The sequence below is a fragment of the Balaenoptera musculus genome, chromosome 6 (genome assembly GCF_009873245.2).
Source record: "Balaenoptera musculus isolate JJ_BM4_2016_0621 chromosome 6, mBalMus1.pri.v3, whole genome shotgun sequence".
Lineage (NCBI taxonomy): Eukaryota > Metazoa > Chordata > Mammalia > Artiodactyla > Balaenopteridae > Balaenoptera > Balaenoptera musculus.
This window is the reverse complement of record NC_045790.1, coordinates 115,696,739-115,711,850: the sequence shown is the minus strand read 5'-3', so window position 1 is coordinate 115,711,850 and position 15,112 is coordinate 115,696,739. Positions and strand designations below refer to the sequence as shown.

The 15,112-nt window shown below is 58.9% G+C and overlaps 1 protein-coding gene across 2 annotated transcripts; it reads left to right on the top strand.

Annotated features, from left to right (window-relative positions):
- The first annotated feature begins 2,841 nt into the window (after positions 1 to 2,841).
- On the top strand, positions 2,842 to 10,804 carry SAPCD2 (suppressor APC domain containing 2). 2 transcript variants are annotated; one of them, XM_036854096.1, is made up of 6 exons: positions 2,842 to 3,807; positions 6,204 to 6,316; positions 6,913 to 7,059; positions 7,368 to 7,475; positions 7,571 to 7,693; positions 7,766 to 10,804. In XM_036854096.1, the coding sequence occupies exons 1-6, from the start codon at positions 3,222 to 3,224 to the stop codon at positions 7,892 to 7,894; spliced, it is 1,206 nt and encodes a 401-aa protein (XP_036709991.1). In that variant the 5' UTR covers positions 2,842 to 3,221; the 3' UTR covers positions 7,895 to 10,804. The 2 variants fall into 2 exon arrangements, with proteins under 2 accessions (XP_036709991.1, XP_036709992.1); XM_036854097.1 differs by having other exon boundaries at positions 7,593 to 7,693; positions 7,766 to 7,905.
- Positions 10,805 to 15,112: the final 4,308 nt, after the last annotated feature.

Genomic DNA, 15,112 nt, shown 5'->3' with positions numbered 1-15,112 from the left:
CCCATCCTTTTCTGTTCCTTCGTGCCTTTCTACATTCTCCCCTGCCTGACTTCCCCATGAGAAGTAAACCCCATGAGAGCCGGATGCTGTCTGGTTCACTGCTCTGTCCCTCACTTTAGATCCACGCCCGGCACACAGTGGACACTCAGTCAGTGTTTGTTAACGGAACGAACGTGTTGGACCCCAAGCCTAGCGCAGCGACTGGGCCACACAACTGTTCGGGAGCACGTGCTGAATGAGTGGATGGTCTGCTCCTGTAGCCTGTGGCAGTGAAGGGCAGCCCGGGGCAGAGGCTGGAGCTGGACGTGGAAGGCAGGGAAGCAGGGAGCAGAGCAGGCTCTACAGCCCAGGCCAGAGTCCACCCAGCTCTCACTGCCCCTGCACACGTGCCCTGGAAGGCAGGTGTCAGAACATCAACTTGGGGTCCATGTTGGTCAGGGTAGCCCCTAAATCCCACCTCAAGGCGTGGGTGAAACTGAGATCAGCAGGGTTGGGGCGATCGGCACTGGGGAGCCAGAGGCACCTGCAGGGCCAAGAGCACGGGAGCTGACCCACCCGGGCAGCCGGGGGCGCAGACACGCGGGAGTAGCAAGGAGGGAGAGGCCGGCGGCGACTTCCCGGACCCCTGCCAGGGGCACGCTTGTGGCCGTGAAGCCACCTTCCCTTTGTCCTAGGGCCTAGTCCAAAGGGTTCGGGGGAGCAGGACCCCAAGGCCAACAAGGTTCCTGGTTGTCATTGTGGGAGTGGAGGCCAGAGAGCCCTGGGGTCCGCTCCGGACTGGAGGCAGGTGCCCGTCCCTCCTCCCACACCCCGCGCTGGGTGGGGACAGAGGGCCCCAGGGCCCCTGCCCACTCCAAGGAGCTCCAGGCTGGCACGGTGAAAGGTACAACTAAGGTGGCTACCTCAGAAAGTTTAAGGGCCGCAGAGGACCTGCCTCGCCCGGGGCTCTGGGAAACCGCCCCAGGTGACAGCAAATCGGAAAGCTGCCGGTGGGAAAGTGGGCCAGGCTGGAAAGCAGCTTGGAAGGAGGAAATGATCAGACTTCAGGATAAGAAGGACACAGGGGCCACGCCTTAGTCCCACGCCCAGAGCTGGCACTGACTCCACTTGCTTCCCTGCCTTCCTCCAGCGCCTAGCCAGGGGCCACGGAAAGCCCACAGACCAAGGGCCAGCGGGGGCCACCTTCCCCACAGCCCTAGGTGCCCTGAGAGGCCTTTGCTTCCGCGACACAGCGGGCGCAGGCTCACAAGGGCCCCAGTCTAGCCTGGGTCCCGCTGGTCACGTGGCCCTGAGAGGCAGCAGCACCGCTCGCAGGCCGCCGGCCTCCACACCCACACTGATCCCCACAGAGCTGTCCCCAGGCCTCCCCCTCACACAGGCCTCCCCCTGGCTTGGCATCCCACACAAAGATGCTCTTTCTGCTGCAACCTCCAGGACGGTTTCCACTGAGCACCACTGTGGACCAGGCCCTGCTTCCAAAGAGCACAGGGCTCAGCCAGGAGCAAACAGGAAGGGTGTTCCTGGTAGGAAAGCCACCAAGTGCAAAGGCCCAGAGGTGAGGGAATGCCGGTACCCTAAGGATAGGGGATTGGGGTGGGGGGTGGGTGTTGCTGGAAGCAGAGAAGGAGCGGGGAGATGAACTGCAGGACAAATGGCTTGAATGCCCCCTGGGACTTTGGCTGGTCCACTTTGGGAAGGCAGGGACGGACCAGTCTCCATGGGGTGACTCCAGGCTCACAGCTTTCTAGGTACCCCCCAGATTCCTTACCACAAGAGTCCTCACTTTGAGGGGTAACCCCAGGGGAGAAATGGACCCAGGACACTCCCTGGTCAGGGCAGCTGCCCTTACAGCCTGAGACACAGACCAGTGCCTGGGGCCCAAGGACACAGAGACCCAGGTAGGCAGCCAGCCAGAGGGTGGAGCCGAGCCCTGTGCCAGCAGCCTGTCTGGAGGAGGTGTTTGGCGACTCTTTGCTGTTTTACCCCTGAAGGTGGACAGTCTGCTTCTAAAGCAGCAAGTAACACCTGTGCAGTGTTCAGTGGCAAGGTGCCAGCTGCGTGTAGAAAACTGTCAGGGGAGGGGAGGGAGCAGGGCAGGGTCTGAGGACAGGCTGTGGCGAAGGCAGGGGTCCCAGGCAGACAGCATCTTGGGTACTTCCCTGGTTTGGGGGAGGGGTTCCACCGGTTGGTCCTGAGATGGCCTCCCAGAGCTGGACTGCAGGCTAAGCCCTGGCCCCTCCCAGACTGACCAGACGGAGTGACCACATCCCAGCTGGAAATGAAGCAGGGGCGGTGGTGGCGGCGGTACACACGGCTGCCTAGCTGGCCTGAGGAGGCCATGAGAGCCCTAGGAGCAGCTGGAGGAAGTGACCAGCCAGAGTAAGGGGCCAGAGCAGAGGGTCTTGCGAGCAGACGGGAATCTGGGGACACGGGAAACGTGGCTTTGTCCTGCAGCCGACAGGAAAGGCCAGGCTATCCCCAGGGGCCAGAGGAGAAGCTAGCAGCCGTGGGGACAGAGAGGCCTCTGTGAGGGGAAGCGCCCAGCTGGCTGGAGCCCACAGTCCTCTTGGGGCCCGCCTGGCGCAAGAGAAAGGAGCCCCAGGGTTGCGACGGGGGACCCTCAGCGAAGAGCGCCCAGGGGAGCTAGAGGGGGAAGGTGGGTGTCTGGAGGGCTGTGCTCCCCATCCTTATCCCAGGAGGCCACCTGGGGACAGGTTTTCTGCAGGGCGCCTGGCCCCGCCCTTCGGAGAGGTGGGTTGGGCGGCCAAACCCGGCAAGGGCGGAACCGCGGCGGGAGGGCTGGTGTGGTGGGGGTTGGGAAGTATAAAGGGGCCGCTCAGGGGTCCCTCCCCAACCCGCGAGGTCGGGAGGGAGGCAGAGTTCGGGGACCCCTCCCTCTACTAGCCGGGGGCCTCCGCGCGCCCCCGGTCCCTCCCGGCAAGGCGGGAGCGCGCGAGTCGCCGACCCCTCCGCTCGAAAATCAAACCGGGCTGCCGGCCTCTCAGCCAATCGGAGAGGAGATGGGCCAGCCTCGGCCAATGGCCGCCGCGAATGCTAATGAGCGCTGACGCCGCGAAGAAGCCCATTCAAAAAGTCGCAGCTATTGTCGCGGCGGGTTGCGTGCCGCCGGGCCCGCCGTCGGGCCGCCCGGGGACGGACCCTGGGCCACGCGGGGACCAGCCCGGGGCGGGCCGAGGACCGAGGCCTGCCGGCGGGCGCCCATGGCCGGAGCCGCAATGGCCGAGCCCGGCCGCGGGCCGCCTTTCGCGCCCGCGCCCGGCACGGAGGGTCTGCCGCGCGCCTTCCTGCAGAGCCTGCGCACCCTCTTCGACATCCTGGACGACCGGCGGCGCGGCATCGTGCACCTGCGCGAGATCGAGTCCCGCTGGCAGGGCGCCGACGCGCGCGAGCTGCCCCGCGGCGTGCTCGAGGGCCTGCGCCAGGTGGCCCCGGCCAGCGGCTACCTGACCTTCGAGCGCTTCGTGGCCGGCCTGCGCACCTCACTGCTGAGCGCCGACGGCGGCACGCGGGCCCCGGCGCGCGCCCCGGCCCGGGGAGGCTGCCCGGCGCGGCCCGGGGGGCAGCCGCCGCCGCCGCAGCGCCTGGTGTTCGCGCCGGCCGACGAGCCACGGACGGTCCTGGAGAGGAAGCCCCTGCCCCTGGGCGCGCGCCCCCCGCCGGCCGGCCCGGGCGGCGCGGCCCGGAGCCTAGAGAAGCTGTGCAGCCCGGCGGAGGCGGCGCCCGGCCCGCAGGAGCCCGAACGGCCCCAGGGCGCGGCGCTGGAGCGGAGCCCGAACACGGACGCTGGTGAGTGCGGGGCGGCGCCCGGCCCCGCCTCGTAGCTCCCTTCGCCGGCGCACCGGAGAGGTGCTGCCTGAGCATCTCCCAGCGGGGGACGAGAGCGGGCAGCTCTTCGTCGGCTTCTGAGCCTGGAACACACCTGGCGGCCTGGAGGGGAAGAAGCTTCGTCCCCATCCCGGTGTGCTCAGGGACCCTGGCCAAGGGGCTGGTGGGTGACTCAGCAAACCCCACCAGGAACCCACTCTGTACCAAATCCTAGCGGGGCACCAGGGAACCTGTCCAGTATGAGGGGGCTCTCCACCTCCAGTAACTGCCCACACCTGGGGACACCTGGGCCTTTGCGAGCAGACGGGTGGTGCAGGAGGACCTGGCGTAGCTGCCAGGAAAGGCAGAGGGGTGGGTGGTCTCCAGCCCAGTTTTCCAGGCCTGGAGCCGTGGCACCTCTGACACCTGGGAGGGACCGACCACAGCCCCTGGGGATGGCCTGGCGTCCGGTCCACTTGGCAGGGACAGGAGATGGCTGAATGGTCCCCTGTTTGTCCCCCAGAGTCTGCCCTGGGAACAAGACCTGCTTTATGGCTGTGGGCGGGGGCTGGGCCCCTCGGCCCATTCAGCCCGTGCAGGTGCAGGCCTTCCACCCGGGCAGCTGCCAGCCCTTTCTGTGCTGCCCACCGCTCTGCCAGCTTCGCTGGACCCCCCCGCCCAGGCTCGGACATATTCCCCAGCCCAAGACTGCCAGTGGGAGCTGCGGTGACCCCCTAGCCTCCCTGGTGAGCTAATCCAGCGGCCCCCCCCCCGAGGCTGCGGGTTCCCGCACGCAGGTTCCTCCCTGTGCCCAAGGTGTGTGCAGGGGGAGTGGGCTTCTGGGTGTGGTTGGCCTGAGTTCAGGGCTGGTGCAATCCACGCGGCTGCACACAGTTGGAAGTCAGCCGTGGGGTTGGGGTTTGGAGGCCTCAGGCCTGTCGTCCCACCCGGCTTTGCCCTGGTGCCCTGTGTGACATGGGGTCCCTTACTGCAGCCCTCTGAGGTCCAGGTCCGGAGTCGGGCACATGGCTGTTGCCCACCACGGGGCAGTGTTCACACCAGTCCCTCTCTAGGCTTCAGGCCAGGGCTCTCGCTGTCACCTTTTACAGGCAGAGGCCCAGCCAGGGCGTGTGACATACTCTTTGGGTGCCAAACCTTGAGCTCCAAGAGCCCCCTAGCACCCCAGGAAGAGAAAGCCCTCCGTGTTCACAGCTTCCCAAGCCCTCTCAGAGGTCCAGGTCCTGCTTGCCGTTCCCTCTTGGGGCTCAGAGTGCAGGCCGGCCTGAGCTCCCTAAGTACAAGCTGCTCTATCAGGCCCAGACACGGGTGGTGATGTCTCTGCCTGCTGGTCAGCCGCTGGGCGTCCAGCGTGCCGTCATCTGGGGGTCCCGGGGCTGCTCTGCAGACCAGCCCAGGTGTTCCGGGGGGTCCTGTCCCCCTCCCCCCGCTGTGCCTTCTCTGCTTGCCGGGCAGCCCGGCAGGTTAGAACGTGAACTCGGCCTGCTTGGAGCCTGTCTGCCAGGGCTGGCTGGTGGCCTGCGTGGCCACCTGGTGCCAGCCCTCTGGACGTGTCCCTAGCAGGCATACCTGTGCCCCCTTCTTGCACCACCCACCTACCCCTGTGCCGGGTGGGGCATAGGGCTAGGGAGCCAGTGGAGGGTGCCCTCCTCACCTGCACCCCACTCCTCCCCTCCTGGGCAGCCCTGCACATACTCCCCCATCCCCCAGGAAAGCCTGCTGGCCCTCCAGGAGGCTCTCCCAGGGAAGTACCTGGCCTTCCGGCCCCAAGCCGACTGCAGCTGGCCACGTTTGCTGTAGGAGTTGCCTGCTGAGGGCACGGCTGGTGCACACATGCAGGGAACTAACTTTATGCTGCAGTCACCTTCCCGGGAGAAGTCAGGTCTCCACCACCCGCGCCCCACGTTTCTCCTGCGTGAACTCCAGCCACCCTTAAAGGGCCCGGGCGGGCAAGGAGAGAGGAGTGGAATCCAGAGGCGGCCTCGCTGGCTCCGCACCTAGCAGCCTTTGAGCCTGGGAGGTGTGGGTCCTGGGTGTGCACAGATGCGCCAGATGGAGCCCCTGCCCTCAGGGAGCTCACGCCTGAGGCGTGCGTGGTGTGTGTGCAAACATGCAGCCTCAGCGGCCACACGGCTGTCCCCAAGGCAGGTGTGAGGGGAGCTCGTGGAGGTCGAGTGAGGACCAGACCCCAGCCTGGCACCGGCGGGGGGAGGAATCCCAACGCATGCAGGCCGGCACACCTGGCTCTGCATGGCTGGAGTTGGTTGGCAGGGGGTCCGGGATGGGTCTTTGCGGGGCTGGGGGACTCGAGCTTGACTTGGCAGGCCTGGAAGTGAGCCAGGCCCTCGCCTCTGCTGCAGATGCAGTGGCCTACAGGGCCCGGGAGCTGGGCGTGGGGGACGCCCGGTGGGGTCCCCGTGCCCGAGGGGAACGTCGGAGACACACCATCACCAACGGTGTGGACTGCGACCTGGTGAGTAAGGGCCCGGGGGGCTCGGGGGGGCTCTCCGTCTTGCCTGGGTTTGGCCTTGGCCCCCAGATGTGGCCTCCTGGACCACCCCGCTGCCCAGGAGGGAGCACCTGGTTTCGGGTTCTGGGGGATTCTGTGGCAGGAACGTCAGCAGTTCTAAACCTCTCTCCCCATCCTGCTTTGAATCCCCTTGCGGGACGGCCCACGGCCAGGTCAGCAAGTCCTTTAGGGGGAACGTTTGGCCCCCTCCCCAGCACTGCGCTGGCCCCTGCCCGCTTCCCTGCTATGGTAGGCCGGCCCACCAGCCGGGGGCCTACCACTCGCCGTAAAGAGAGGGGAAGGTTCCCCTGGGGAGGGCTGCGTGGAGGGCCTGAGGAAGGCCAGGCCCCCCCGGAGGAGGAGCCCCCCGGAGGAGGAGCCCCCCGGAGGAGGAGGGGGGCTGTGCTTCCCAGCGCAGGAGGGCTCATGCGAGTACGGGCGCGTGCACACGGGCCGGTGGGTCCGTTCCTGTGCGGGCTGGTTGTGAGTTGCGGACGGGGGCAGGTGCAGGCGGCACCCGGTGTCACACCGTTGGCATGGTGCGTGCCCGTGTGTCGCAGCTGAAGCAGATGAAGGAGCTGGAACAGGAGCAGGAGGTGCTGCTGCAGGGCCTGGAGATGATGGCACGGGGCCGGGAGTGGTACCAGCAGCAGCTGCAGCGCGTGCAGGAGCGCCAGCGCCGCCTGGGCCAGAGCAGGGCCAGTGCCGTGAGTGATGTTGCCCAGGGCTAGGCTGCCCCCCACCCCAGGCAGAGTGGCCCTCCCCCAACACACACAGTGATCGCCCACCCAAACCCGGGCACCCCCAGCTGGGCACAGCGGCTGACCCTCCACCCAGAGTGCTGGGCCAGGCCCCCGCCGCCCCCCCCCCCCGTGATATTCCCCACCTGCGACACCCCTGGGCTCCCTCAGTTCTGAGCAGTGACTTCCCCCCACCCGTGGGGACCCCCCTCGAGGCATTGGGGCTGGCCCCGGCCGGCCCTGCTCTCTGACCACCACCCCCACTCTCCTCCCAGGGCTTCGGGGCTGAGGGGAGCCCCCGCCTGCTGGGGCAGCTGCTGCCCAAGGTGCAGGAGGTGGCCCGGTGCCTGGGGGAACTGCTGGCCGCGGCCTGCGCCGGGAGGGTGAGTGCTCCCCAGACCAGCTCGGTGCCACCCTCACCCTTGTCCTAGAGGCTGTGGCAGGGCTGCCAGGCCTGCCTGACCGTGCCCTCCTGTAGGCTCTGCCCTCGTCCTCCTCAGGGCCCCTGGGCCCCGCCCTGGCCCCCGCCTCGCCCTCGGTCCCCGGCTGGCAGCGGCAGACCATTCTCATGCTGAAGGAGCAGAACCGGCTCCTTACCCAGGTGAGCTGCGGGTCGGGTGCGTGGCCGGGGGCTGGAGGCTGGGCAGGCCCTGACTGCCCTCCTGCCGCCCAGGAGGTGACCGACAAGAGCGAGCGTATCACACAGCTGGAGCAGGAGAAGTCCGCCCTCATCAAGCAGCTGTTTGAGGCCCGTGCCCTCAGCCAGCAGGACGCTGGGCCCCTGGACTCCACCTTCATCTAGCCAGCCCCAGGCACTGCCATGGGGCCTCGCGGCCTGGCAGTCAGCCCTGGGCGGGCGGGCACTTCCTTGAGCCCCACCTCGGAGGCTGAAGGCACCCTGGCCAACCCGAGCACTGCCCTCCTTCCTCCCTTCCAGTCCGGGCTCCCCTAACCCCAGGATGTTCTGAGACCCCAGACGTTGACTCCATCTTGGTCTCGGGAGCCTGACCTGGGGTGGGACTCCATCATGCCAACACACAACCTGAAGCTGCTCCTGCCACTGTCAGTGGACAGCGGGGGACACCCCCTCGTGTTCACCAGATCTGGGCAGCCCTGGGCAGGCCTGCCCCTGTGTTTGCAGCTGGTGTGTCTCCCCTCTCACCTGGGGTCTCCAGTGGAAGGCACTGATCACACAAGGCTGCGTTCCCAAGAGTGGCCAGCAGAGGGCGCCACATGCACTGATGACTGCGGCCTTGGAGGCCCCACTGTGGTGTCTCACATGGGGCCTGGAGTAGGGGAACCTCGGGCGGGCTGGGACACCTGCAGGTCCAGTGGGTGATTGGCCCCGGGGGTCCAAGGGCGTCTTCCCCCCCCCAAGGTTAGGCGGCTGTCTGTCAGCCAGGAGCAGATGGAGGGTGGCCTCTAAGAAGGGGGGTCTGCTTGTGTCCAGTTCCAGGGGAGCCCCGAGGGCATGGTGTTGGGGATTCACTGCATTCATGCCTGGGCCAAAGCTGGCCTGCTTGGTCCTCCCCACAGACCTTAGATGCTAAACAAACGGGTTGGCCTTCATCCCTCCTTGCCCAGACTCCACCAAGCAACCTGTGACCCAGGCCCAGAGCCTTGGGCCTGCCAGGTGACCTGGCCAGGGCTGTGGTCACCAGGGTGGCTTAAGTGTGCCCCTCCCTGGGGAGGGCCCTGTCCCCAGGAAGGGGGTCAGCCTGGGCCTCCCAGACATGCCCCAAGGGGCCTTGTAGGTCCAGCAGCCTTGCCAGGCCCTTCACCAGATTCAAGTTTCCCCCGGTATGGGGACCTGCACACCCTCTATCCCCCCACCCCAGCTTGGCCCTGGGTCTGGATCACAGGAAGGGGGTCCCACAGGACTTAGGAAGAGGCCGGCAGTGGGTCCCATCAGGGGTCCTTTCCTGCTCTAAGGGAGACCTCCTGCTCAGCTGGGCCTGTGATCACCCCGAGACGGGCTCCATGCTCCCCGCTGCCGTCCCCCACCGACCCCCAGCTGAGCGTACACGGGCATTACAGGCAGGCTGAGCGGTCAGGGGCCCTGGACACGGTGTACGCGTGTATGTATGGAGCATGGGACCTGCGGCCTGGAGGGCTTGTGTGCACAGCTTCCCACAGCCCCGGGGTTGGGGCATGGCCTGACCACAGAGGAGGGGTCCAAGGTGCAGGCGGCCACTCCCCGCCGGGCCCAGCTCCGCTACACCGGCAGCGACCTGGCCGGAGCCCCTCCCCACACCACACTCGGGGCCAGTGGGCGCGGGGCTCTGGGTGCGCGGTTGTCCCAGGTCAGACCCCAATCCGCCCAGCACACAAGCTGCCCTCAGAGGATGGGGGTGGGTTCTCCTGCGGGCCCAAGCGCCCCTGGACTTAGACCTCCTGGGCAGGTTCCCTGAGATGGAAGGGGAGCTGGTCCTGAAGGGCCAGATCGGGCCTCCAGCACCGAAGCCTACCTGTGGTGTGGTGACTGGACCAGCGCCCGCCGAGGAGGCATCCTTCCGGCCATCAGGCAGGGGCCCGCCCACCAGGACCTCCCCAAGCCGCCCCTTTCCTGGTCCCCCTCCCGTTGCCCACTGCAATCCCGTGACCAGTCCCCCCTACCTGGCCAGGCCCTGAGCCCACCCTCACTAGGAGCCCCTCTGCTCGCAGACCCTCCAAACAGCCCTGGACAATTCCAGAACGGAAAACTGCGCCTCCCCTGCTCCTAGCCCTTCCTGCACCTCCTCATGACGCAGGGCAGACCCAGGCCCCGAGCGGGATTCAGCCTCCACATCCCCCGCCCCCAGCCCTGCCGGCCGCCGGGCTCTCCCGTCTCTGGGCTTTGCAAATGCTGTTCCATCCCTGGGAACACCCACTTCCTGCTTCACCTGACTGGCTCCTGCCCAGCCCTGCACCTTGGATACAGAGGGAACGAACCTGCAGAGGCTGAAATGGCAAAGGAGGTAGCCTTTGCCCTGAGGGTGTCTGCTTTCCCCCTGGGGTCTTCACGGAACTTGGGAGGCAGGACCAGAACCCAGTGTCTGCCCCAGGGGTACTGCCCACAGAAGGCGGACCCTTCAGCCGCAGGGTGAGTGTGGAAGAAACCCGCGACTCAGGGAGAGGCCTCGTGGCGCTGGCTTTACACACAGGGCGCAAAGTGCATCCTCTTCATTTGCAGTCTGAAATCAGGCTGCCTGTGTGGCCCTAGAGACCCCAAGGGGAGAATTGTAAGTGGCCCCCGGTTGGCGGGGCCCAGGCGGCTGGCGGAAGCAAAACATTCTCGCTAGAGCAGTGAGTGTTTCTTAGCCATGCACGGGGGATGTTTGGGGCCGCACTAAGTCTTGGGGGAGCCGTCCGTGCACCGTAGGATGTTTAGCACCATCCCTGGCCTCTACCCACTAGATGCCAGCAACACACACACACACTCAGTTGTGATGACCAAAATGTCTCTGGACATTGCCAGTGCCCAGGGGGCAAAGTTGCCCTTAGCTGAGCATCTCTGCTCTACAGCAATGGAACTCCACCAGGCCTCAAGGATTTCCTATGGACCAAGTTCCAAGGAAAATGAGCGTCTCCAACTTAAAACACTTTTCACAAACACCACAAGGAAAGAATCTACCACGAGAGCCAGCAGAAACAGCAGATTCTGTAGCCATTTCAGATATTCAGTAATCAGAGAACATAAAATGGCTATGTTTTGTATGCCTGAAGAAATAAAAGAGATCCTTGAAAATATGAACAAGAAATAGTCTTTACAGTTTCTTATTCTGTTTAAAAAAAAGTGTAATCTTTTATTCTATAAAGGTGACTGATAACATGAAAAAGAATCTAATAGAACCAGGAATTTAAAATATATATAAAAATTTAAAACTCAGATGGAAAATTTCAGCATAGCTGAAGGGAGACTTAGTGAATTGAAAGATAGAGCTTAGGAAATGGTCCAGAACACGGCCCATAGAGACAGAGTTGGGAAATATGGATGAGAGGAGGATCTTGAAAGATAAGGGGGAGAGGGCTGCTTGTCTGATTGGATTTCCTGAAAGGCTAGGGAAGGAGGGACAATATATGAAGTTAAACTGGCTTAAATTTTTCCAGAATTGGCTAAAAATATCAATTCTCAGATCCAGGAATCCCAGTGGATCCCAGCCAGGATGAATAAAAATAAGTGACATTTTCTCTTAAAAGATTGTTAAAGACATTGAGGGAGACACCTCTAACCTTTACTGTGGGGTTGGGGGCAGGTGTGGTTATTGGGGGAGGGGTGAAGAGACAGTTCAGGGAAAACCTCTTCTGGACAAGTTGAAAAGTGAATGGATACCTGAACCAAGCCTCAGATGATGAGTAAGATAGAGGCAAGGGAGCACATGGGCCATTCCAGGAATGGAGAGGTTTGGAAGAGGAAGAGTTCAGTAGGCGTAGAGCTAGGGCATGATGGCCTATGGATGGAGTTTGTACTTTTTCCTGAGCTCTGTTAGAGAGAGCTATGGAAGGATTTTAGTTGGGTTGCATATGTGTGTTTTATGTAGCTTATAGATGTTTGTTATAGAAAACATAGAAAATAAAAATAAGCAGAAAAAAAAATTGTTAAAGAATCCAGAAACAGAAAAACAATTTCCTACAAAAGAGCTGCCACAGTGACATCAGAGGCCAGAGAGAGTGAAATGCCTTCAATGGCTGAGATTATATACATAATAATTAACCTAGAAGCCCACGTCCCGAGAAACTGTCTTTTGAGGGTGAGGGCAAAATAAAAACATGTTCAAACAAAGTTGAGAGTTTACCACCAACAGCACTTGACTAAAGGAAATTCCAGAGAAGGATTTCAGAGAGAAGGTAAAATTCAAGAAGGAATTGTAGACCGGGATGAGTTAGTTATCTGTGGCTGCAGAACGAGGCAACTTAAAACTTAGTGGCTTAAGGCAACATATTTTCTTGCCGTTTCTGTGGGTTAGGAGCTGGGTGGCTCTGGCCTGGAATCATGTGAGGCTGCGGTGAAGATTATCTGCCGGGGCTGCAGTCTCCCCTGATGCTGACTGACAGGGAGGACCCACTTCCAAGACAGCACATCCACACGGCTGTCGGCAAAACACCGCCGTTTCTTGTCTCCGTTGTAACAATAATTATGATGATGATGATTTGTAGGAGAGCAGGACAGGACCCAAATAACGTCAATAATGGCATAAAAATAGGGAGGACTGATCGGAGATAAACAATTCTAAAGTATAATTGTTCAGGGACTTGCCTGGTGGTCTAGTGGCTAAGACCCTGCGCTCCCAATGCAGGGGGCCCAGGTTTGATTCCTGATCAGAGAACTAGATCCCACATGCATGCCGCAACTAAGGAGCCCACCCGCCACAACTAAGACCCAGTGCAACCAAATTAATTAATTAATTAGTAAATTTTAAAAATTCATCAAGTGTTAAAAAAATAAAGTATAATTGATCATAAGGAGGGAAAAGATATTAACTTTATATTTTATTTCATTAAATATGTAGGTTACAATAACTGGGAGAACCAGATAAAATAACAGCTATTTGGTGTATACCTTCCAAAGAAGGGAGGGACAGCGAAATGGGGGAGAAAAGGGAAAAGAAGTTCAACTCTACAATAAAAAAGAAAAAAATCAGAAAACACATAAGGGACTTCCCTGGTGGCACAGTGGTTAAGAATCCGCCTGCAATGCAGGGGACACGGGTTCAAGCCCTGGTCTGGGAGGATCCCACATGCCGCGGAACAACTAAGCCCGTGCGCCACAACTGCTGAGCCTGAGCTCTAGAGCCCACAAGCCACAACTACTGAGCCTGCATGCTGCAACTACTGAAGCCCGCCCACCTAGAGCCTGTGCTCTGCAGCAAGAGAAGCCACCGCAACGAGAAGCACACCGCAACAAAGAGGAGCCCCCACGCGCCACAACTAGAGAAAGCCTGCACGCAGCAATGAAGACCCAATGCAGCCAAAAATAAATTTATTTTAAAAAACCAATAAAATAAAATAAAATTGACTTACCACATGTGATGGTTAACTTCATATGTCAGCTTGGCTAGGATATGGTGCCCAATCCTTTGGTCAAACACAGAAGTTGCTGTGAAGGTATGTTTTAGATATGATTGACGTTTACATCAGTGGGCTTTGGGTAAAGCAGATTGTTCTCCATAGTGTGGGTGGGCCTCATCCAATCAGTTGAAGGCCTTAAGAGAAAAGACTAAGATCCCCCAAGAGGAAGGTAGTCGGCCTGCAGACTGCTTTTGCGCTCAAGACTGCTACATTCACTCTTTCCTGAGTTCCAACCTGCTGACCTGCTTTGCAGACTTCAGACTTGCCAGCTCCTACAACCGCATGAGCCAATTCCTTAAAATAAATCTGTTTCTCTCCCTCTCTCCTCCCTGCCACCCCCATATATATATTCCTGTTGGTTCTCTTTCCTTTCTCTGGAGTACCCTAACACATCATACACACAGCGATTGCATTCTTAGGCATTTATCCCAGAGAAACGAAGACTTATTTTCACACAGGAACGTGTACATGATTGTTCATAGCAGCTTCACTGGTAGTAGCTCCCAACTAGACACTGCTCAAATGTCCTTCCTTCTATGGCTGACTGTTTGAACAAACTATGGTCCATCCACACCACGGGATGCAAATCAGCAATGAAAAGGAAGGATCTATTGATAACACAACAACATGGATGTACCTCAGGGAAATTATGCTGGGTGGTGAGAGCCAATCTCAAAAGGATACATTATGTGTGACCCATTCACGTACCAACTGGGAAATAACATGATTATGGAGATGGAGGGTGTGGGTTGGCTAAAGGGGTGGTGCGAGGGGTCTCGTGGGGCTAGTTCAATTGAATTTCTTGGTTGTCGTGGTGGTTCCATAAGGCTACATGTGTGGTAAAATTGCAGAGAGCTACACACACAAATGAGTGCAAGTAAAACCAGTGAAATAGAAGTAAGCCCCTTAGGTTGTACCAATGTCAATTTCTTGGTTTTGCTATTGTACGATATGTTAAAAAAAAAATATATATATATATATATACGGCAAGACTTATCAGAACTATAAAGAAAAATTGACAAACTCACCATCACAATGAGAAATTTTAACATATATCTCTTGATAATTCATAGGATATAGTAGATTTGAACATTATTGGTAATGTTGATCTAATGGACAAATCCAGACCAAGACACTCACTAATTGGAGAATACACATTCTCCTCAAGCACACGGGGAGCATCTATAACTATTTATGACCACATGCTGGGCCCAAAAGGCAACCCAACAAATATCAGAAGATTGCTCTCATGCAGACTACATGATGTAACCACGATGCAGGTACCTTAGAAAAAAGCCCAGACTTTTGGATATTAAAGCACACACACCTCCCCCCAAAAACCAAAAACCAAAAACCAAAACCAAAAGAAACAAAAGCAAAAAGAAACAACAAAAAACAAAAGGGGGAAAAAAAGAAAAAACGCACAAAAAATAAAAAACAAAAAACAGGAAAAAATAAATTAAAAAAAAGGAAAAAACCCACACCCACATCTAAACAATTCATATGTCAAATAAAAATCACAATGAAAATGAAAAAAAATTATCTAAATGAAAATAAAAAGAGTGTGCATCAAAAGCAGAGACCAGAGGGAAATTTATATAGACACTTAGATACATTAGGAAAGAAGAAAGCCTTGTAAATAATGAATTAAGCATTGAACTTCAGAAGTTGGAAAAAGAAATAGCAGAAATAAATACAAAGAATATAGAAGAAAGAAATTATAACACATTATATTAAAATATTTTTATTGAGTATATATATGTACCTGACACTTTATTTAAAACTTTTTTTTTTTAAATATTTATTTATTTATGGCTGTGTTGGGTCTTCGTTTCTGTGCGAGGGCTTTCTCTAGTTGAGGCAAGCGGGGGCCACTCTTCATCGTGGTGCGCGGGCCTCTCACTGTTGTGGCCTCTCTTGTTGTGGAGCACAGGCTCCAGACGCGCAGGCTCAGCAGTTGTGGCTCACGGGT